This window comes from Lethenteron reissneri, chromosome 67 (genome assembly GCF_015708825.2).
Source record: "Lethenteron reissneri isolate LAM-NWPU_2019-01 chromosome 67, ASM1570882v1, whole genome shotgun sequence".
NCBI classification, from domain to species: Eukaryota; Metazoa; Chordata; class Hyperoartia; order Petromyzontiformes; family Petromyzontidae; genus Lethenteron; species Lethenteron reissneri.
In genome coordinates, this window is record NC_083845.1 from 7,161,733 (window position 1) to 7,185,311 (window position 23,579).

At 52.8% G+C, this 23,579-nt stretch overlaps 1 protein-coding gene across 1 annotated transcript in view; it reads right to left on the reverse strand.

Annotated features, from left to right (window-relative positions):
- Positions 1 to 10,722: 10,722 nt before the first annotated feature.
- LOC133360143 (neurogenic locus notch homolog protein 1-like) overlaps positions 10,723 to 23,579 on the reverse strand; it is a 123,390-nt gene continuing 110,533 nt past the window's right edge. Inside the window, exons 30-39 of the mRNA XM_061578729.1 lie at positions 23,186 to 23,334; positions 22,365 to 22,593; positions 20,029 to 20,119; positions 19,601 to 19,775; positions 17,600 to 17,793; positions 16,492 to 16,677; positions 15,358 to 15,505; positions 13,756 to 13,853; positions 12,970 to 13,438; positions 10,723 to 12,011 (exon numbers count right to left, since the gene is read on the reverse strand). Of these exons, the coding sequence (XP_061434713.1) occupies positions 10,729 to 12,011; positions 12,970 to 13,438; positions 13,756 to 13,853; positions 15,358 to 15,505; positions 16,492 to 16,677; positions 17,600 to 17,793; positions 19,601 to 19,775; positions 20,029 to 20,119; positions 22,365 to 22,593; positions 23,186 to 23,334 (3,022 nt within the window). The 3' untranslated portion in view covers positions 10,723 to 10,728. The remainder of the gene's footprint in view (positions 12,012 to 12,969; positions 13,439 to 13,755; positions 13,854 to 15,357; positions 15,506 to 16,491; positions 16,678 to 17,599; positions 17,794 to 19,600; positions 19,776 to 20,028; positions 20,120 to 22,364; positions 22,594 to 23,185; positions 23,335 to 23,579) is intronic.

Consider the following 23,579-nt stretch of genomic DNA (forward strand, 5'->3'; position numbering starts at 1 on the left):
CTACGCTTGTTCACCCGCTAAAGCCTTGCGGAGTCTCAAGACTAGTTGTGTTGCGGGTCCTCTTGGCAAGCGTGTGAGCGCGTGTGATAATTGAAAGGTCACTGTCGTTGTTAAACACCTGGGATTAGGTTGGCCAATACTCGGCGGTTGCTGCTATTTTTTTTGTTTAAACTCTTGGGAGAATTGGAGAACCTGGAGGAAAAACTCTGTAGCAGAACAGGAGGGGGGGGGGGGGGGGTCTGGGGGGGATGGACAGGAATGCAGAGATGCTCCACAGAGACGGGAACCAGAGTTGGGCGGGGGGGGGGGGAATCTAACCCAGGCCTCTTTGTCGTTGGTGATGCACGAACAGAGGTCGCAAACGGGTTTTGATTCCTTACCCGTACCCGTATCCGGCCGCACCAGGGTCGCAAATGGGTACTCTTACTCGTACCCGGCCAGGTACGGGTTCCCATTCCCTACCCGTACCCTACCCGAAATGAGTGAAACGGTTACTCACCAGTGACTCTCGGCCTACCCGTACCCGGCCGCACCAGGGTCGCAAACGGGTACCCGATACCCGGCTACCCGTACCCGGCCGGGTATAGGGTACGGGTATCGGGTACCTGGTTGTGACCTCTGGATACGAAGTGTCACCCCCCCCCCCCCCCCCCCCAGTGTAATCGGAGTTTACACTGGTGTTGACCAGTGTAAACTCCGATTACACTGGTCAACACACTCTTTCTGGCATAAGGTATTCCAACGGTTTTAAGGTAATTTTGGGGTGCCGATTCCAAATCTGGCATCAGTTTTTGTCTCGCATCAGGTTTTTGAGATATCAAATAATGCATTTTCAATCAAAACTGCAGAAGAAAAATAAATAAATGTGGATATCTACATAAAACGATATTATAAACGCACTATCCCATAAATACAGCACCATATTTTAACACTAAAGCAGTCACCGACTCGCAACAACTTGCAATCGTAAGTGCCGGACGGATGGACACACTAATCCCCTGTGGGCTGGTGTAACCAGGAGGTTCCTACCAGTGAAATCTCCATCTCGATTGAAGCGCGTATCTTCTCCCGGGCACCTCCAATTAGCACGGTGGTGGTTGGCTTCCGTGCGGTGCAAAAAGTTCAACTTGCGTACAGATGAAATGGGTAACACTTTGAATCGGTAAAGTGGTTTTCCCACGGATGATCTTTTCCCTGCCATAACAATGTGGCATTTCCACCAACAACACTGGCTTTGGCGCTGTGGACAGAGGAGCCCCCCCCCCCCCCCCCCATGCTGCTCATGGGGAGAAACTCGCTTAATCTTCTGACGACTCGGGAGGGCTGTGTGATCCAGCAGTGGATGTTGATGGTGGGGTGAGGAAGATTGACGGCGTGGGAGAGGCTCGTGTTAACTGATCACTTTATTAATAAAGCAAGCTCGTTGTACAGGAGGCAAGTTGCAAGCGTACACGGTCTAACAGTGTTAGAAAACGATAACAAAACTAGCTCTACATCTCAAACATCGTGGTAACAAAACAACACACCCACCAAGGCAACTGGCATTAATTTTTTGCATTTTCTTTTCCTCTTAAAAATAAAACTGCAAATATTTGAAAAGTACATCGTAAAAAAAAAATGCTTATTTTTTAACGTTTTTTTATATGCTTTGTATTATATATACACTTAAAAAAAACATTTTATGCTTGGAGCTGATTTTGTTTTTAATTCGGCACGGAACACGGTTTAATTGACCGTCTGTCTACCTTGTAACAATTATTACGAGCCCAAGGCAAATTCTTCAATTTCAAAAACGTCGGTGTCGATGTCCACCCACCCCACACCTCCGATTATAGCGTTGGCAGCTACAAACCTCTCGTGCCCATTAGATTAACACTGCACATGACGTCAACACGACCCATACTCAACACTGCCCACACTGAACGCTGCCGCCCATAGTTTCAACACTACCCATTTTTTTATTTGGTTCTTTCGGTAAAGTCACGCAGATAAAAAAAAATAATGAAAAAATATAAACCGACGTTTCTATCGCAACACCAAGCCGTTTTCCTGATGACGACAGCTTGTGTTGCGATCGAAACGTCGTGGTTTTCATTTATATTATTCACATTATTTTTTCTACGTGACTTTACCGAAATAACCAAAGGAATATGAATTCCTGCAGTCACTAAAGTTGAGTCAAAACTACCCATAGACTCGCTGCCCATAGACTCACTGCCCCATAGACTCGCTGCCCCATAGACTCACTGCCCCACTCAACATTACCCATAGACTCACTGCCCCATAGACTCGCTGCCCCATAGACTCGCTACCCATAGACTCGCTGCCCCATAGACTCGCTGCCCCATAGACTCGCTGCCCCATAGACTCGCTACCCATAGACTCGCTGCCCCATAGACTCGCTGCCCCATAGACTCGCTGCCCCATAGACTCGCTGCCCCATAGACTCGCTGCCCCATAGACTCGCTACCCATAGACTCACTGCCCCATAGACTCGCTGCCCCATAGACTCGCTGCCCCATAGACTCACTGCCCCACTCAACATTACCCATAGACTCACTACCCCATAGACTCGCTGCCCCATAGACTCGCTGCCCCACTCAACATTACCCATAGACTCACTACCCCATAGACTCGCTACCCATAGACTCGCTACCCATAGACTCGCTACCCATAGACTCACTACCCCATAGACTCGCTACCCATAGACTCACTGCCCCACTCAACATTACCCATAGACTCACTACCCCATAGACTCGCTACCCCATAGACTCACTGCCCCACTCAACATTACCCATAGACTCACTGCCCCATAGACTCGCTACCCATAGACTTACTGCCCCATAGACTCACGCCCCATAGACTCACTGCCCCACTCAACATTACCCATAGACTCACTACCCCATAGACTCACTAGCCATAAACTCACTGCCCCATAGACTCGCTACCCATAGACTCACTGCCCCACTCAACATTACCCATAGACTCACTACCCCATAGACTCACTAGCCATAAACTCACTGCCCCATAGACTCGCTACCCATAGACTCACTGCCCCAGACTCACTGCTCATACACTCACTGCACCGTAGACTTGCTAACCATAGACTCACTGCCCCACTCAACATTACCCATAGACTCACTACCCATAAACTCACTGCCCCATAGACTCGCTACCCATAGACTCACTGCCCCACTCAACATTACCCATAAATTCACTGCCCCAGACTCTCACTGCAACTCCGATTTCACACGGTTGGCTACCGACGGTGGGTGCTAAAGTAGCTCGACACACACACACGCACATAAAACTGGTCCTCCCCAACCAGCATAGGAATGTGGAATTTCCATCACTTTAAATCGCAACTGCCAATGGAAATTAGTCGCAAAGCCCTTTGCTCGCCATTAACCCCCAGGGGACCTTTAAAGTCCCAAGCTTCACGCGATTGGTCCAAACTTATCACATGGCCAAAGCTGCTTTGGTTCGGCCTACCTTGATGTAATTTAATTTGTGTGTAGCAGCCCAGATTAACAATTCAGTCTGCAATCCTCATTGCCTCCACGGTATTGAAATGTTCAATGCAGGCTACCGGCGTTGCTGGTAAAATCAAAATTATTTACTCAAAGCCTTTCTGTTCTGCAGGGAGGGTGTGTGGTGTGTTCTACGTTGATGTGTTCCCGTGAATTCCATGATTATTGAGGTTCAGGCACAACTCGGTGGTTTGGTTGCAAGTAGAGAGGCCTATTGCTGGCAGTGGCTGTTAACCGAGCCATTTAAAAACGATCACCTCCATGGTATTAGAAGCAAATTAACAATCCCCAACGGCGGTTACAGCGGTTGGCACACGGTCGATGAACATCATCGTAAGGCATAATTCGGACGTCTTGCACCAATGGCACAAATCACAATAACAATCGTGTACACATTCAGTTTAGTTTTGCAATGTAGCGGATGGTTTCTTGATGTTGTTCCGCGTATGTATTTTCTAAAAAACCGTATTGACACCAACGCCACACTGTTACTCAAGACACGAGCGAACGCCTTTTGTTTTGAGCGAACCGTCACGATAACCACGTCCATGAGCTGGAGCAGTAAGAAAAACACCCGGCGTATAGCGACCTAAGAGGGCAGAGCGTGCCTTAGGTCGTACCCAAACGTGTATCGCAATAATGCACTGATATTGGTCACGAAATCAATTGTAGCCAGGAGGAAGAGCTACACCACCACCACCACCATAAACCTGTCAACCCCTTATCAGTGCCCGACCTTATCACACACACATTTGGTCAACCCGTGCTCCTTATAACTCTTAGCGTTTATACCACAAATTCCCATCACGAGGGAGAAACACAAAGACGCGTTGTTTTGTCCGTATTGAACACATTTTTCTCCTGGCGATGGCCACGTTAACCATTGCAAACGTTGACACGCGGCAAAGACGTGGCACCACACGAACCCTCGCATTCCAGCCAATAACAGCGGGAGCCTGAAAAAAAACATTTTAAAATAGTTTTATAATTGGCGACGTTTCGGGCGGCTGCCCTTCGTCAGGGCACACAGAGGCCACAGAGCCAGCGGAGAAGAGTTTGAGAGGCGGCGCTTTGTGCCATGGGAAATTAAATTGGTCCCCCCCCCCATGTGGCAGAAATTGACGTCCTCCGACTCTTATCCACTCCACCCCTCTGCGTGCGCTGTGAAGAGCAGCAACAGCATCGCCTCTTTTTATTTTAGTGTTTTTTTAAATTTTCCAGGCCGCCGTTGATTGACAGATGCGATTTTCGTTTTGTTAATTGTGCTTTTGCACCACCTGCAATGTCACCAAACGATCGAGGGTTTCACCATCAAGCCTGGCGTTGCCACGTTGCCACGTTGCAGTGACAACCGCGTTGGGATTCTGGCATCGAAGTGTCCCCGGCAAACGGCTGCGTGCCAACGTTGAGCAGACCCCCGTGTGACGATGACCGGCATTTTAAAAACGTCAAATAATAACAAAATTAATGATGACAACACGAAAGGCGGTCGAGCAAACGGCGTGGCGTGCACCTCGACTTCCCACGGCGTTCCAATTCGCCTCGGTAATCACTTCGAGATTCCATCAAAGGCAAATCCTGTGACTGAGTTCATCGTTAGGCGTACACACGTGGTAACATGCCAAACACACGGAGGGGGGCTCTCCCCCCCCCCCCCCGACTTGCATCCCACTGGGATATTTGCACAGGGTTGGTGTACGGTGATTTTTTTCTGCAATATTTTGCGGTCTTTTCTTGGATTTTCTGTTTGCACTCGGTCACTTTAAGATGTTTTCTTGTTCATGTTTTTTGTTTGTTGCGGTTGCACCTGATTCAAGAGCCGAATGGCTCACAGGGCTACACCTAATCAATGAACTTTGAACCTCAGACATGATCCCCCTCCCAACCTCACGTCATTGTAAATAATGTCTTTAAAACGTATTGTACACTCTAGCCGACCGTACTATCGGAAATATTAATCACATTTTGTCGCTATAAAGCTCAACTGTCTAGACGAACCGACGGTATAAAAAACACACACACGGTATAAATTATTTATAAAAAAACGAGGGCAGTGAACTAAAATCTACGACGTGGAAACTTAAGGTGTTGTGTATCGTGTGTGCTATAACGTGAAACGAAAACGGCGTAATATAAACCCTTAACACCAAGTCGGTTAAAACAAAAAGAACCCATCACTTTTTTTAAATAGATTATAAATAATATCATTGAAGAGTGCCTGGTGAGCGTGATTTATATTTAAAAAAAGCTAAAAAAAAGTAACAAACGAAAAAAAGAAAATCCGGAATGAACAAGTTTAAAAAGCAAAAATTCCGGCTCTTGCCGATGTGAAAGACAGACGTAAAAAGTAAACCCTCAGCGGCGGAGCGTGCTGGTACGGAACGTCGCGTATCCGCCCCGATCGGATAACCGCCCTCCCTCCGAGGGGGGGGGGGGGGGGTGACAATGTCAATTCCTTGAGCCACGGACAAGGTACACCGCTCTAAACGTCGCCTCGTGTCTAAGGATGTGCTAAGTGGATCGCTGTTGTCTTTTAAGGCCCCACTCAGCAGTGTTAAAAAGGAGTCGCAATTGTGAACCGTGCTCATTGCTTGCGCTCAGGGGCAGCAGCAGCAGTAGCAACGTCACCGAATGACTTGTCCACTTTATTAAATGTGTTCGTACATCCAACCGGGTTACACATCCGCTTAGACAGGGACTCTCTCTCCACTTACGAACTTTCGACTCGTGAACTTTCGGAGACACGAACAAAACCGGTCCGTATGTCCAGTTGCCCGTTTGGACCGAGGGTCGCGAGTTCAACCGCCGTGCAATAGATGGCGGTGGTGGCATCTACATCTGCAGAACATGAAGAACCAGTGGCATCTACATCTGCAGAACGTGAAGAACCAGTGGCATCTACATCTGCAGAACGTGAAGAACCAGTGGCATCTACATCTACAGAACGTGAAGAACCAGTGGCATCTACATCTGCAGAACGTGAAGAACCAGTGGCATCTACATCTACAGAACGTGAAGAACCAGTGGCATCTACATCTGCAGAACGTGAAGAACCAGTGGCATCTACATCTGCAGAACGTGAAGAACCAGTGGCATCTACATCTGCAGAACGTGAAGAACCGGTGGCATCTACATCTGCAGAAAGTGAAGAACCAGTGGCATCTACATCTGCAGAACGTGAAGAACCAGTGGCATCTACATCTGCAGAACGTGAAGAACCAGTGGCATCTACATCTACAGAACGTGAAGAACCAGTGGCATCTACATCTGCAGAACGTGAAGAACCAGTGGCATCTACATCTACAGAACGTGAAGAACCAGTGGCATCTACATCTGCAGAACGTGAAGAACCAGTGGCATCTACATCTGCAGAACGTGAAGAACCAGTGGCATCTACATCTACAGAACGTGAAGAACCGGTGGCATCTACATCTGCAGAAAGTGAAGAACCAGTGGCATCTACATCTGCAGAACGTGAAGAACCAGTGGCATCTACATCTGCAGAACGTGAAGAACCAGTGGCATCTACATCTGCAGAAAGTGAAGAACTAGTGGCATCTACATCTACAGAACGTGAAGAACCAGTGGCATCTACATCTGCAGAACGTGAAGAACCAGTGGCATCTACATCTGCAGAACGTGAAGAACCGGTGGCATCTACATCTGCAGAACGTGAAGAACCAGTGGCATCTACATCTACAGAACGTGAAGAACCAGTGGCATCTACATCTACAGAACGTGAAGAACCGGTGGCATCTACATCTGCAGAACGTGAAGAACCAGTGGCATCTACATCTGCAGAACGTGAAGAACCAGTGGCATCTACATCTGCAGAAAGTGAAGAACCAGTGGCATCTACTTCTGCAGAACGTGAAGAACCAGTGGCATCTACAGGAGATTATACAACTTTTAAAGCCATCCCCCCGTGTTTAGTGTACACGCCGTACAACACGTTTGGAATCGCCGAAAGTAAAGTTGGACTTATGAACAAATCGACTTACGAACAGACCTCTGGAATCTAACTCGTTCGTAAGTAGCGGTAGTCCCTGTACCTGAAATCCCCAGCGAGGCGGATATGCAACATTGTACTGCGTAGCATTGAACGAGATTAGATGTTTCAACTTAATTCATTTAAAGATATGAGATGGGGGGGGGGGGGGGGGAGGTGTGTGTGTGGAGGTGTAAATAGCGGGGTACATGGAAGCTTGTCTATAGGGCTCAGCCCAGCCACGCTCGCTTTGAGTTATAAAAATAGATCGTCTTTTTTTTAAGTCGTGATTTTTCAATTTCTTTAAAAAAACAAGGTCATTTATTAAATTCCAGTTCGCCTTTATGAGATTACGTTGCCCGTGTGAGCGTTTTAGAGTACATGGGAACCCCTCTTAACGACTCATCGCTTAATGACAGGCCTCCATAGAGCTGTGTGTGTTCGCTTAGTAAACACGTTTCTTTTAATATCATGCGTTTACAATGCTGTTAGTGTCTTTATGCATTCATATCCATCGTTTAAATGTTATAAAGTACGTTTTTTTTTGGTGAAAAAGGAGGGGGGGGGGCGGGTAAACTTTCGATGGCATCCGAATGAACTGAGCCTTGAACGTGCGTTTCTTAGACTCGCTTAACGAGCAAATCGCTTCACGGACGCTTTCGTGGAACCGATTGCCGTGGTTAAGAGGGCTTCTCAAGTACAACAAAACGCTCAAAACCATTTCCCCAGTGACACCGCGCAGCCTAAAAGGAACAACGTTAACAGACGACGTTTCGGGCAATGGCTCTTCTTCAGTGATGAGTCATTAAGAAGGCCCGGTGGTGCCTGAAACGTCGCCTATTCTTAAGTATACTTTATCTTCAAGGCGTTGTTATTGACGAATGTGAGTCGTTTGTTTGGCGCTGCCACTGGCAAGGCAGCTGCGTTAAAATGCCGTCGGCGCAAACGATGCGTTGTTGGACCGTACTACGCCACGGCATCTATGGCCCCCCCCCACCCCTTAACCCTCTGACCATCTCGCAGACCAGCACTGAGAAACGAAGCAAAGTGTGGTCAAATACCCCTTGTAAGAAAGAAATCAAAATAAAATGTGTGAAGTTTACAATCGGGTCACTATTGAGCAAATCTGTTTTCACCCCCCAAAAAGTCTTCGAAACAGCAACAAATATATCTTACGTCCGTGCATCGCAACCCGATGTTTGACAACGCACACGCACACCGTCAATGTTTTCGTGAGTTCACATAAGGAGGCATTAAGACATTACACTGCACGTACTGCATAATTCGTATAGCCGAGACGTCGGTAATTAGCGGTGCACGCGCGTATACTTAAAACACAGGTTCGATTCCGTGATCTGGGCCGGGCAGTTGAATCAACGGTGCCTAGTTTCTTAAATCCCCCACCACCCACCATGGGTTCACTGTGCCACGATGGCTAGGAGATGTTAACGACCTCGCCTGGTACGCAGGAGGTCGCGAGTTCTATCCAGACCCTGACGCCTGCTGCTGTATATTTGGAGTTTGCGTCTCTCGTCATCGTCATCACGGTGGCGAGGAGATGTTAACTACCTCGCCTGGTCTACAGGAGGTCGCGAGTTCGATCCAGACCCTGACGCCTGCTGCTGATGTATATTTGGAGTTTGCGTGTCTCTCTCCGTGGTCGCGTGGATTTTTTTTTTCTCCGGCTCCTCCGGTGTTCTTTCCCCCCTCCACATTTATAATCAACGTCACGCGGGTTCAGAGTACGTGGCCGCTGCAATACATTTACACACGACGACGATGACGACGACGACCGGCCACATGGTTGAGCTCCCCATTTGGCCAGGGCGGCTTCTGTAAAACAGCTACGTAGAGAGCTCAGTGGGGCCTTCTTTAGCTGGTTAAAAAAAATAACAAGAAATACATTTTAAAAGAATCGTTTAGATTTGGCAGGTCAACGGAATGGTGTGTGGGTAACCCCCCCCCCCCCACCCCCCCCCCCCACCCATTGCCTGGCCAACAAAGAGGCAACCAAAACGCCCTCGAGAGATGAGGGGGGTCCCCCCCCCCTTTAGAACTCCCTCATAACTGGCGGCACTTTCCCCGCCAGCAGTGGCTCGAGGGCAAAGCACTTGCAGGCCTGCGCCTTTGCCAATCTAATTCCTCAGCGCAGGAGTTCTCCGCTTGCTGTTTAAGACAAAGGGTTTTAGGAGGCGTCACAGGAATGTAGTTTCATTTTTTTCCACCCCCCCCCCCACCGCTCACCGTCGAAAGGCGTTGGGCGGGGGGGCGACCACCAGCCGTGGACCAAACTGCCGCAAGGCAACATCGGGCTTAAGACCACAGCGTTCAGGACAGGCGTGCGTCAACGCGTTTGTTTGTACGTACGCGCGACACCGTGCCGCGGGTTATGGAACCATCTCGTTATTTAGCGCGCGCGCGGACCGAGAACGCATCCTGGGGCCCCTTGATCCAGCAGTGGAGTGACCACGGCCGACCGACGTTGGTCGGGGGGGGAGGGTGTCGTGACGGAGGTCCGGATGTCAACCGAGGGGTTGCCGTGACGGACGTGGCAGGAGAGGTTGTCGACCGCCCATCGGCGAGGAGTTGCGTTGCGGTTGGGGTCAAAGCTTGCGAACCCTCGTCGCGTCGCGTAGGCGATCACACGTTGCTTAAAAAACAAATTACGTCCTTTTATTCAGCCGGGGATGAGAGCCTCGCAGAGTCTCGAGGACTCTTCTTCTCGGGAGGACGCTGCGAATGTTTGTGCAACGAATTCCGCCGTGGAGGCGGGCGGGCGGCTACGGCTTCGCGCGCGTAGGCAACCGTAGAGAACCCCAACATTATACTCGAGCACGCAGCCGTAGTAATAATCATCCACCGCCTATGTTCCGTACTGGCCAGATGTTGTTTAGGTCAAGACGATAAGATGGGCCACCCATCAGCGAGGAAACCCCACTGCACAGATGGGTGCGTGGAGAAAATACTAAAAAAAAAAACCCAACCTACTTTCCGTACTGCCGACAGCCTATCAGAGCAGAGCACTCCCCCCCGGCTGGCAGCAAGTCATGATGGCAGGTGGCCCCTTCCCACCACCCCTGTCACCATCCCAGCCGGGCCCAACAACCCCCCCCCACCTCCACACAACAACAACCTACTTCCTGTACCGCCCCCTCCACCTACAGGTGCCGGGCGTCGGGGCCTTGCCCCCCCCCCCCCCCCCCCCCCCCGCTAGGTCATGATGGCGGCGGCCGCCCCTCCGACCATGCCCATTGGCTCGGTGGGCGGGCTCTGGATCCCCTCCGACCAATCGGACGCGGAGCGGGGCGAGGAACTCGACCACGCCTCCGGCGAGTCCGGCGACGGCGTGAGGTAGGCGAGATCGGCAAAACCGAGCGCCGACGCCAAACCTCCACCTCCTCCTCCGCCCGCGTTGCCGCCGCCGTTGCCGCCGGTCGCGCCGGAGCCACCTCCGATGCCGGCGTCGTGCGGAGATCCCCCGTAGCTGTGCTGGGACGGCGGAGTTGGGTACTTGTCCACCATCGATCCGCCGCCGCCGGTGCCAACGCCGGCCGCCCCCGGCACCGCCGACAGGACCGCGTCGGGCCCCATATGCGGTTGCATGAGGCTGGGCTCCGTCTTGCAAAAGTTACCGCCGGCGCCGATGTTGCCGCCGTTGTTGCCGCCGTTGTTGCCGCCGTTGCTGCCGCCGGTGCTCAGGCTGCTGTGTTGCCGCTGCAGCACCTGCAGGTGGTGCTGCTGCGCCACCATCTGCTGCTGCAGCTGCTGTTGCTGCTGCTGCATCGACTGCAGCTGCCGCTGGTGCATGTGCATCTGGTGCTGCAGCTGAATCTGGTGCTGTTGCTGCACCACCGGCTGGAGGTGCTGCTGCTGCTGCTGTTGCTGCTGCTGCTGCTGTTGCAGCTGCTGCTGTTGCTGTTGCTGCTGCTGTTGCAGGCCGACCTGCTGGCAAGGCATCATGGCGATGCCGGTGCCGGGAATGGAACGCATGCGCTGCAGGCTCGGAGCGGATCGCGCAGCCATACCAGGAATGACCGTCGCCTGTGCAAACATGTGCTGCTGCTGCTGTTGCTGCTGCTGCTGCAGGTGGTGATGCTGCAGGTGCTGCTGCTGCTGCATGGCGATCGAAGGGACGGTGCTCAGCCAATCGCCGCCACCCACGCCCCCCATGCCGTCGTACCCCGCGCCGGCGCCCTGCAGCAACAACTGCTGCTGCTGCTGGTGCTGCAGGTGGAGGTGGTGGCCGAGCGGCGGGTGCGAGAGACGCGGGCCGTCGTAGAGCGACGCGCCGGCTCCGCCGTCCGCCAGGAGGACGGCGCCGGCGCCGTGCAGCTGCTGCTGCGGCGAGGAGTGCAGCAGGGCTGGCGGCGTGAGCAGCGGGGGCGACATGTTGTCCGACGAGTAGGAGGCGGCGGGAGACTCGAGCGACTCGAGGGGAGGGCTCAGCACGCCGTCCAGAGAGACCAGCGGGCGCGATTTGCCGTCCGGTTTCCCTGCCGGGCGGAGAGGAGCCGGGGAGGGGAGGGTGGGGGGAGCGGTGAGTGGAGTGGAGTGGAGTGTCGTGGATGTGGCTCTGAAATGGGACCTCCTTTTTTGTGCCCAGTGTCAAAGACTGAAAATAGAATAACAGGTGTTTTTTTACCCTTTTAGGCAATAAAACAGCCGTTGAGATGTTCAAACGCCAAATAGAAACCTTTTGCAAGGAACCCACACGCACAGTCCTTCTGTTGAACATGCAAACACAAACATGGCCTCTGATACTAACATGTGGTGCATCGTCTTTGAAACTGATTGACATCGGCAGCCTTCTTTATGGCGAAGCCTCTCGACCAGTGTCAGACCAGAGAACATCACCACCACCACCACAACCGCCATTACCACCACCACCACAACCGCCATTACCACCACCACCACCACAACCGCCATTACCACCACCACAACCGCCATCACTACCACACCCACAACTACAACTGGTCACCATAGACACAACAACCGTCATTCGCCACTAAGAGGCGGTTGATGTCACCACGTCGCTTGTGCCGGGCTATGCGCACTTTGAGGCCACGTGAAGTGTCAAATGCCCGCTGGCAGGTCACGGGACAGACCCAGGTGCCATCGGTGGACCAACTGAGACGATTGGCCGATGCACCACCTGTGCCAACTTGCTGTGTTTTAGCCGCCCCGGCGACAACGCTCGTTGTTGTGAGCGTTGCCCCTCTGCCCCTCTATTAACGCCACCACCAAAACCACCACCACCAAAACCACCGCTACCACGATCACTAAACCCTACCACCACCATCACCAAAACCACCATCACCATCACCAAAACCACCGCCACCATGATCACTAAACCCCACCACCACCAATCACCACCCGCCACCACGATCAATCACCACCCGCCGTCACGATCACTAAACCTCACCACCACCATCACCACCACCGCCGTTATACCTTTCAGCTTCTTGCCCTTGCCGTCCTTGCCGCTGGGCGTCCCCCCTTTGCTGCTGCTCGGCCTCCGTGCCTTCTTCCCCTGCGGCGTCTGCTGCTGCTGCTGCATCTGCTGCTTCATGGGCAGGAAGCCGAGGCCCATTCCCATAGCCATGCCCATGGCCGCCCCACCCCCGCCGCACATCTGCGCCGCCGACGACGGCGAACCGAGCGGGCCCTGGCCGCTCCCGACCATGAGGCCCGGGCTGCGCATGTGGGCGGCGGCGGCGGCCGCGGCGGCGGCGGCAGCGGCGGCGGCGCCGGTGAAGTCGTCGAGCAGACGGACGATGTCGTGGTGGTGCCGCTCCTGGGCGATGTCACGAGGCAGCCGGTCCAGGTGGTCGGTGATCTCGCGGTTGGCGTGGTGCTCCAGCAGGAGGCGCGCCGCCTCGAAGCTGCCCTCCCGTGCCGCCAGGAAGAGGGGCGTCTCCTCCTGTGGAGCGATAGGCGAGATGTTGACTACCTCGCCTGGTGTACAGGAGGTGGTGGGTTCGATTCCCACCCTGACGCCTGCTGCTGTATATTTGGAGTTTGCGGTATCTCTCTCTCTCTCCCCGTGGTCGCGTGGATTTTTCTCCGGCTTCTCCGCTTTTTCACGTCCACATTTAGAATCAACGTCACGCGTTCAGAGCATCTGGCTGCTGGTATACATTTCCGCGCGACGATGATGATGACGGTGAGCCACTTTGTGGACCTATCATTTGCGAGAGCCGGGGGGTGGGGTGGGGTGGGGGTAGTGAGGCGACTCACCTTGCAGTCCTGCATGTCCTTGTTGGCGCCATTCTTGAGCAGAATGAGCGTCGCCTCGACGTTGTTCACGGCAGCAGCCCAGTGCAGCGCCGACTTGCCTGCCGGCGCGCACAGCCAACGGGGGCGGGCGGGGTGTGGGGTGAGCAAAGAGTATGGCACTCATAGTGAATCTGATAGCGTATCCGATAGTGAATCTGATAGTGTGTTTGAAAGTGTATTTGATAGTGAATCTGATAGCGTATCCGATAGCGAATCTGATAGTGTGTTTGAAAGTGTATTTGATAGTGAATCTGATAGCGTATCCGATAGTGAATTTGATAGTGTGTTTGATAGTGTATTTGATAGTGAATCTGATAGCGTATCCGATAGTGAATTTGATAGTGTGTTTGAAAGTGTATTTGATAGTGAATCTGATAGCGTATCCGATAGTGAATTTGATAGTGTGTTTGAAAGTGTATTTGATAGTGAATCTGATAGTGAATCTGATAGTGAATTTGATAGTGTGTTTGAAAGTGTATTTGATAGTGAATCTGATAGCGTATCCGATAGTGAATCTGATAGTGTGTTTGATAGTGTATTTGATAGTGAATCTGATAGCGTATCCGATAGTGAATTTGATAGTGTGTTTGAAAGTGTATTTGATAGTGAATCTGATAGCGTATCCGATAGTGAATTTGATAGTGTGTTTGAAAGTGTATTTGATAGTGAATCTGATAGCGTATCCGATAGTGAATCTGATAGTGTGTTTGAAAGTGTATTTGATAGTGAATCTGATAGCGTATCCGATAGCGAATCTGATAGTGTGTTTGAAAGTGTATTTGATAGTGAATCTGATAGCGTATCCGATAGTGAATTTGATAGTGTGTTTGATAGTGTATTTGATAGTGAATCTGATAGCGTATCCGATAGTGAATTTGATAGTGTGTTTGAAAGTGTATTTGATAGTGAATCTGATAGCGTATCCGATAGTGAATTTGATAGTGTGTTTGAAAGTGTATTTGATAGTGAATCTGATAGTGAATCTGATAGTGAATTTGATAGTGTGTTTGAAAGTGTATTTGATAGTGAATCTGATAGCGTATCCGATAGTGAATCTGATAGTGTGTTTGATAGTGTATTTGATAGTGAATCTGATAGCGTATCCGATAGTGAATTTGATAGTGTGTTTGAAAGTGTATTTGATAGTGAATCTGATAGCGTATCCGATAGTGAATTTGATAGTGTGTTTGAAAGTGTATTTGATAGTGAATCTGATAGCGTATCCGATAGTGAATCTGATAGTGTGTTTGAAAGTGTATTTGATAGTGAATCTGATAGCGTATCCGATAGTGAATTTGATAGTGTGTTTGAAAGTGTATTTGATAGTGAATCTGATAGCGTATCCGATAGTGAATCTGATAGTGTGTTTGAAAGTGTATTTGATAGTGAATCTGATAGTGAATCTGATAGTGTGTTTGAAAGTGTATTTGATAGTGAATCTGATAGTGTATCTGATAGTGAATCTGATAGTGTGTTTGAAAGTGTATTTGATAGTGAATCTGATCGCGTATCCGATAGTGAATCTGATAGTGTGTTTGAAAGTGTATTTGATAGTGTTTGTACCGTGGTCATCGACGGCGTTGACATCGGCGTGGCTGTTCACCAGCTCCTCCACCATGCCCTCGACGGCGAGACGTGCCGCCAGCACCATGGCGGTCGTACCATCCTGCATGCGTGCGTCCAGGTCCGTCGCCCGGTTGCGGATCAGGATCTACCGTGGGCGGGCGGGAGGGAGGGGGTCACGGGGAAGGTCACGGGGGGGTGAGGTTGGAGCGCACGATGCGGTGCAAGTCGTGTGACACGGGGGAGGAGGAGAAGGAGGACATTCTGGGATGAAGCTTTTATGGCGAAAAAAAAAAGATGAAAAATATTTTTTTTCACCATGGGAAACCTCATTTGCCAGTAAAATATGATAATTGGTTTTTTACCCTTCTATCTGGCAACAAAACTGACACCTTTTTACAAGGAGTCATGTTTGCATAGACCGCAATACCTGCAGTCATAATACAAACAAAAAACATAACTCTGATAATATATGCACTGTCCTTGAAGTTGATTGGTCCACACCCGAGAGACAGCTTTCCTTAGAGCCTAGTCTCACATGAGTTGGACCAGATGACGCCAAAAGGCGCACAACTCAAAGACAATGCACCATCAGAGTATGAGTGTAAATGCTTACCCTGAGCCAGATAGAAGGGTAAAAAAACAATTATCAATTACAATATTTTTTTGTTTAATTACATTTATTTTTATTTCATCAGGTCAGGCCCACTGAGCTATGGAGCTCTTTTCAGAAGCGACCTCGCCATCACAAACGATAGCTCGACCAAGTGGCTCATCATCATCATCGTCGTCGTGTGGAAATTTACAGCAGCCAATTACTTGAAACGCGTGATCTCGATTCTAAGTGTGGAGGGAAAAACCGGAGGACCCGGAGATAAAACCACGCGACCAAATATACAGCAGCAGCAGGCGTCACAGGGTCGGGATTGAACCCACGACCTCCTGTGTACCAGGCGAGGTAGTTAACATCTCCTAGCCACCGTGATGATGATGAGAGAAAGACGCAAACTCCAAATATACAGCAGCAGGCGTCAGGGTCAGGATCGAACCCACGACCTCCTGTACACCAGGCGACGTAGTCAACATCTAGCCACCGCTGCCCACGACGGGGTCTCGAACCCGCACGCAGCTCACCTGGAACACGCCCTGCGCGTCGGCCGCGACGGCGGCGTGCAGCGGCGTGCGCCCCATGTTGTCCGGGATGTTGGCGTCGGCGCCGGCGTCGAGGAGACGCTTGGCGGCGTCGGCGCGGGCGTAGCGAGCGGCCAGGTGCAGCGCCGTCTCCCCCGTGCGGTCCGTCTGGGCCTGCAGCGACGCGCCCTGCGCAGGAGGAAGGTGGCGAGGGGGTGAGGAGGAGGTGAGGAGGAGGGAGAGAAAAGGAGGAGAGAGGATTTGCGCGGAGGAGAGAGAGAGGGGACAGCAGGGGAGGAAGACGTGGGATGGAGCAGAGGATCGTGGAGCGAGAAGGGGAAACATTGGGAGACGTGGGAGAAGCTCCGAGGGGAGGGACGTGGAGTGGGGCGGCGGAGTTCAGGGTCCTGGTTTTATAGTAATAGGTTTTTACCCTTTTATCTGGCAACAAAACTGACACCTTTATACAAGGGATCATCATTGGAACCTCATTTGTCAGTAAAAAATATGATAATTGGTTTTTTACCCTTCTATCTGGCAACAAAACTGACACCTTTTTTTACGAGGAGTCATGTTTCCATAGACCACAATACCTGCGGTCATAATGCAAACAAAAAACACAACTCTGATAATGTACCCACTGTCCTTGAAGTTGATTGGTCCACACCCGTCTCACATGGTGTTGGACCAGATGACGCCAAAAGGCGCACAACTCAAAGACATTTTGACCGCAAGTGTTGTGGTTAATGCAAACATGACCCCTTGTATAAAGGCGTCAGTTCTGTTGCCAGATAAAAGGGTAAAAAACTATTACTATATCTTGCTACTGGCAAAGGAGGTCTCATGGTCCTGGTTTTGTTGTTTGCCGGTGGGGGTCTCTGTGGCTACGCGCTGGGTGGCAGACTTGCTTCAACACAAGGTGCCACGTGCTCACCAAAAACAAACCGACTTGACCATCAACTCGCTGCACTAGAGAACCCCCACCACCACCGGCGTAATCCCCGTGGTTGGCATCCAGCATCTCACCGTCCGAGCTACCTCTGAGGGTCCCACCTCGACGGGGCGAGCGATCGGATTGGTTGACCCGCGACCGATTGAGCCGCTTGCTTACCTGGAAGATGAGATCGGTGATGACGCTGGCTGATGCGCCGCCCTCTTCCACCGGTTCGTCGTAGCGCTGCTGCTGCTGCTGCTGCTGTTGCTGTTGCTGTTGCAGGAGCAGCAGGGACTGCTCGTCTTCGTCTGGGGCGCCAGAATCCAGGCCCCCGCCCCTGAATGACGCCAGCATGAGCGGCGTGAATCCGTCTGTTGCAGAGCGTGGGGCGTGGGGGGGGGGGGCGTGGTTAGGGACATGACGTCAAGGTTGTCATTCGTGATGAGGGTTTGTGGGCGAGGTCGAGCAAGTGTGCGTCATTAACCTGCCACCATTCGACAACAGCCAAGTATGATGATTGGTTTTTTACCCTTTTATCTGGCAACAAACACTGACACCTTTTTTACGAGGAGTCATGTTTGCATAGACCACAATACCTGCAGTCGGAATGCAAAAAAAAATAACTCTGATAATGTATGCACTGTCCTTGAAGTTGATTGGTCCACACCCGAGACAGCTTTCCTTAGAGCCTAGTCTCACATGGGTTGGATGAGATGACGCCAAAAGGCGGACAACTCACAATGCACCATCAGAGTATGAGAGCTCGGGGTAAGCATTTACCAATGGTGAACAGCAAATCAGTAAGGTTTGTACGGAAATTGTGGACTTACTCTCCAACACACTGGTGGGCTGATGGAGCAACCACATGGCACGCTCTGTTCACGTGACAAACCTCACTGGTCGGCTGTGTCGGGTGGTGGCGGGTTTAACGACACATTCATATTTCTCTTCTTGGTTCTTTCGGTAAAGTCACGTAGAAAGAAATTATTAAAACAATAAAAATAAAACATAATAAAATAATTCTCACGATGTTTCGGCCACAACGCAAGCAGCCGTCTTCAGGTGAAGAACAGGTCTGTCAAGGAGACATTCATACTTCCGGGATCGAACCCAAAAACCTTTATTATGAATAATATTGGTTGGGGAAGCCCCCGCGCGTCAAACGAAGTTGCAATTAATTTAAATTAATTTAAATTAAATGATCGTTGTCGTGATTATAGACATAACTGCAACCACCGCTACAGCCAGCGCTATCAAAGACAAAGATCCCCCGCGTAGCCTTTAACAGACTGTTGGGGCAAGTGCTGTTAGCGAGTAGCACCTACAAAGGCCGGCACGGCAAACGAGGGGGGTTGGGTGGCCAGCACCACGCCCGGCCGCCTTTGTCTCCCTAGTGGTGATGTTTACACACCACGCCAGGTACTCAAATGAGGCCGAGTCGACCTAGGTGAGGCCCAGGATTGGTTCAGATAATCGTCCCTGGTGTTAGCCCGTGAGCGGGGAATCGAACTCGGGTCGCTTGGGTTTGTAGCGGAGCCAGCACTACCAACCAACCACCATTAGCACCACCACCACCATCACCACAGCAGCAGCACTGTTACCACCATACGTACAGTTGGCTACGTACGGTGCAAAAGAAGTTCACATTCGTTTTCACCGCCACCCTCCATTACCACCCTCCATCATTACCCACCACCACCACCCTTCACCACTCTCCATCATTACCCACCACCACCACCACCCTTCATCATTACCCACCACCACCACCATTCACCACCCTCCATCATTACCCACCACCACCACCCACCACCATTCACCACCCTCCATCATTACCCACCACCACCACCCACCACCATTCACCACCCTCCATCATTACCCACCACCACCACCCACCACCATTCACCACCCTCCATCATTACCCACCACCACCACCCACCACACACCACCCACCACCCACCACCCACCACACACCACCACACCACACACCACCCACCACACACCACACACCACCACCCACACACCACCACCACACACCACACACCACCACACCAACACCACCCACCACCCACCACCACCCACACACCACCACCCACACACCACCACCACACACCACACACCACCACCAGCAGTCACGTGCCCCCCCCCCCCCCCGGTGCCCCCCGCCCAGTCCCCGCGTACCGGGCCCTCGCACGTTCACGTCCATGCAATCCGAGTCGAGGTCGCCCTGTGGCGTGAGGGCGAGCGCGGGCGGCATGCGGATGTCGGCCGCCTCCAGGTGCTGCAGGGTCCAGGGCCTCGGGTCGACGGGGTCGGCCACGCGGGGCCCCCCAGCCAGCATGGCCTGTTCCTCGGCCTGCGGCAAAGACAGAGATGATGATGGCGATGACGACGACGAGTCACTTCGTTGAGCCATCATTCGTGATAGCCAGAGTCGCTTCTGAAAAAGATCTACATAGCTCAGTGGGGGGGGGCTTACCCTGCTAAAACACAACGTTTAGTAAAAAATAAAATTTTAGTTTAGAGGAGCGAGTAGGTCGGGGGCAACGATTGTTTGTGTGTGGGGGGGGGGGGGGCACCCCCAGCGGCAGCCGCCCCTGTGCACTCACGTGGAGGCGCTTGCTCGGCGGAATTCCGTCGTCGCTCAGCCAGTGTTCGTTCTGATTGTCGTCCATCAGCCCCTCCGCGTGCTTCAGGTGTCTGTTGGGGGGGGGGTCGGGGGAGGTTAAGGAGAGGCGCTCGCAAACAACAACAACAAGGCCCCGTCGCCGTGCCCACTGCTGCCACCTCTATTTATCTCCAGTCACAGTCGGGAGAAATTTCACGCCACGTACCTGGGCAGTTAACATCTTGCCACGGTGGCTAGGAGATGTTAACCACCTCGCCTGGTACACAGGAGGTCGTGGGTTCCATCCTGGACCCGAATGCCACGGTGGCTAGGAGATGTTAACCACCTCGCCTGGTACACAGGAGGTCGTGGGTTCCATCCTGGATCCTAATGCCACGGTGGCTAGGAGATGTTAACCACCTCGCCTGGTACACAGGAGGTCGTGGGTTCCATCCTGGACCCGAATGCCACGGTGGCTAGGAGATGTTAACCACCTCGCCTGGTACACAGGAGGTTGTGGGTTCCATCCTGGACCCGAATGCCACGGTGGCTAGGAGATGTTAACCACCTCGCCTGGTACACAGGAGGTCGTGGGTTCCATCCTGGACCCGAATGCCACGGTGGCTAGATGTTAACCACCTCGCCTGGTACACAGGAGGTCGTGGGTTCCATCCTGGACCCAAATGCCACGGTGGCTAGGAGATGTTAACCACCTCGCCTGGTACACAGGAGGTCGTGGTTCCATCCTGGACCCGAATGCCACGGTGGCTAGGAGGTGTTAACCACCTCGCCTGGTACACAGGAAGTCGTGGGTTCCATCCTGGATCCTAATGCCACGGTGGCTAGGAGATGTTAACCACCTCGCCTGGTACACAGGAGGTCGTGGGTTCCATCCTGGACCCGAATGCCATGGTGGCTAGGAGATGTTAACCACCTCGCCTGGTACACAGGAGGTCGTGGGTTCCATCCTGGATCCTAATGCCACGGTGGCTAGGAGATGTTAACCACCTCGCCTGGTACACAGGAGGTCGTGGGTTCGATCCTGGATCCTAATGCCACGGTGGCTAGGAGATGTTAACCACCTCGCCTGGTACACAGGAGGTCGTGGGTTCCATCCTGGATCCTAATGCCACGGTGGCTAGGAGATGTTAACCACCTCGCCTGGTACACAGGAGGTCGTGGGTTCCATCCTGGACCCGAATGCCACGGTGGCTAGGAGATGTTAACCACCTCGCCTGGTACACAGGAGGTCGTGGGTTCCATCCTAGACCCGAATGCCACGGTGGCTAGGAGATGTTAACCACCTCGCCTGGTACACAGGAGGTCGTGGTTCCATCCTGGACCCGAATGCCACGGTGGCTAGGAGGTGTTAACCACCTCGCCTGGTACACAGGAGGTCGTGGGTTCGATCCTGGATCCTAATGCCACGGTGGCTAGGAGATGTTAACCACCTCGCCTGGTACACAGGAGGTCGTGGGTTCCATCCTGGATCCTAATGCCACGGTGGCTAGGAGATGTTAACCACCTCGCCTGGTACACAGGAGGTCGTGGGTTCCATCCTGGACCCGAATGCCATGGTGGCTAGGAGATGTTAACCACCTCGCCTGGTACACAGGAGGTCGTGGGTTCCATCCTGGACCCGAATGCCACGGTGGCAAGGAGATGTTAACCACACACGGGGGGGAGACACACGGGGGGGAGACACACGGGAGAGACACACGAGGGACGTGGGAGACACGCGGGGGAGACACGTGGGGGAGACACACCTGGGAGACACACGGGGGGGAGAGACACGGGAGAGACACACGAGGGACGTGAGGGACACGTGGGGGAGACACACGGGGGAGACACACGGGGGACATGGGAGACACGCGGGGGAGACACGTGGGGGAGACACACGGGGGAGACACACGGGGGGGAGAGACACGGAAGAGACACACGAGAGAGACACACGAGGGACGTGGGAGACACGTGGGGGAGACACACGGGGGAGACACACGGGGGGGAGAGACACGGGAGAGACACACGAGAGAGACACACGAGGGACGTGGGAGACACGGAAGAGACACACGAGAGAGACACGAGGGACGTGGGAGACACGGAAGAGACACACGAGAGAGACACACGAGGGACGTGGGAGACACGGAAGAGACACACGAGAGAGACACACGAGGGACGTGGGAGACACGCGGGGGAGACACACGGGGGGGAGAGACACACGGGGGAGACACACGGGGGACATGGGAGACACGTGGGGGAGACACGCGGGTAATCTGGAATCGCCAAACCCGATCCGAGGCCAAGAACCGGGAACCGATGACGAGGGGACCGACTCACTTGAGGCCCAGCGCGTCCTGCCCGACAGGCTCTCTCCGCTTCTTGCTGCCCGAGCCGCCCTCCTTGGAGGTGAGCACCAGCCCCTCGGGGAACCACAGCGTGCCGTGCTCCCGGCGCCGCTTGCCCTTGATGAGCACCCCCATGCCGATGACGAGCACGGCCAAAGCGGCCACGGCCATGCCCACGGCGTAGAGCGGGTTGAAGCCGGGGTCTGGGCGCTCGTTCAGTACTGGGGGGGGGGGAGAGGCGGAGACAGCTTGTGAGTGTTGGCGGTTTGAGCCCGGCGGCCGCCCTGGTTAATGGTGCCGATGAGATTTTTCTTTTAATTGGAGCCAAAAACACGAGCTGAACTTACGTCGTTTTTAATAAAAACATTTTTGGAGCGTTCCACATCCCGGAAAAGCGGGTTATAAAATATAAAGTTACGAAATACAGACGCTGGGAGAAAAACAAGTGCTCCTTATAATCCTGACAATGCGGTAATGCTGGTGAAAGAGGTCAGCGCGGTGGCAATAAACCATTGGGGCGCCGCGATGGAAGAGATGTTAACTCCCTCGCCTGGTGTACAGGAGGTCGTGGGTTCGATCCCAACCCCGACGCCCGCTGCTGTATATTTGGAGTTGGCGTGTCCCCCTCTCTACGATTTGCGATGGCCAGTTCGCGTCTGAGAAAGAGCTACGCGAACTCAGCGGGACCATTGCCTGGCAAAAATCTAAAAGAGTAAAATCAAAACTAGTTCAGCTGATTGCGCGCGTCCAGCCGACAAGGACCCCCCCCCCTCCCTCGAGAACCCCCGCACCCCCCCCCCCGCCTCTCCGTACTTTCGACCGTCTGCAGGGGGTATGGGAAGTCGAGCGAGTGGTGCACGGCCTGCGCCGCCAGGTACGCCGCCGCGTCCGCTGAGCTCGAGAAGCACTCCTCGTTGGGCTTCATGCAGAAGCGGTTGTCGATCTCCAGGTGCACGATGGACCTGCGGGAGGGAGGGAGGAGGGCGACACGGGGGGGGGGGGGGGGGGGAAGGGTTTCCCGCACCTCCGATTAGCACATATGGTGCGAAAGAATTTCAACATATACACTGCCCGTAGACTAACACGACCCATAGACTCAACACCGCCCATAGACTCAACACTGCCCATAGACTCAACACTGCCCATAGACTCAACACTGCCCATAGACTCAACACTATCCATAGACTCAACACCGCCCATAGACTCA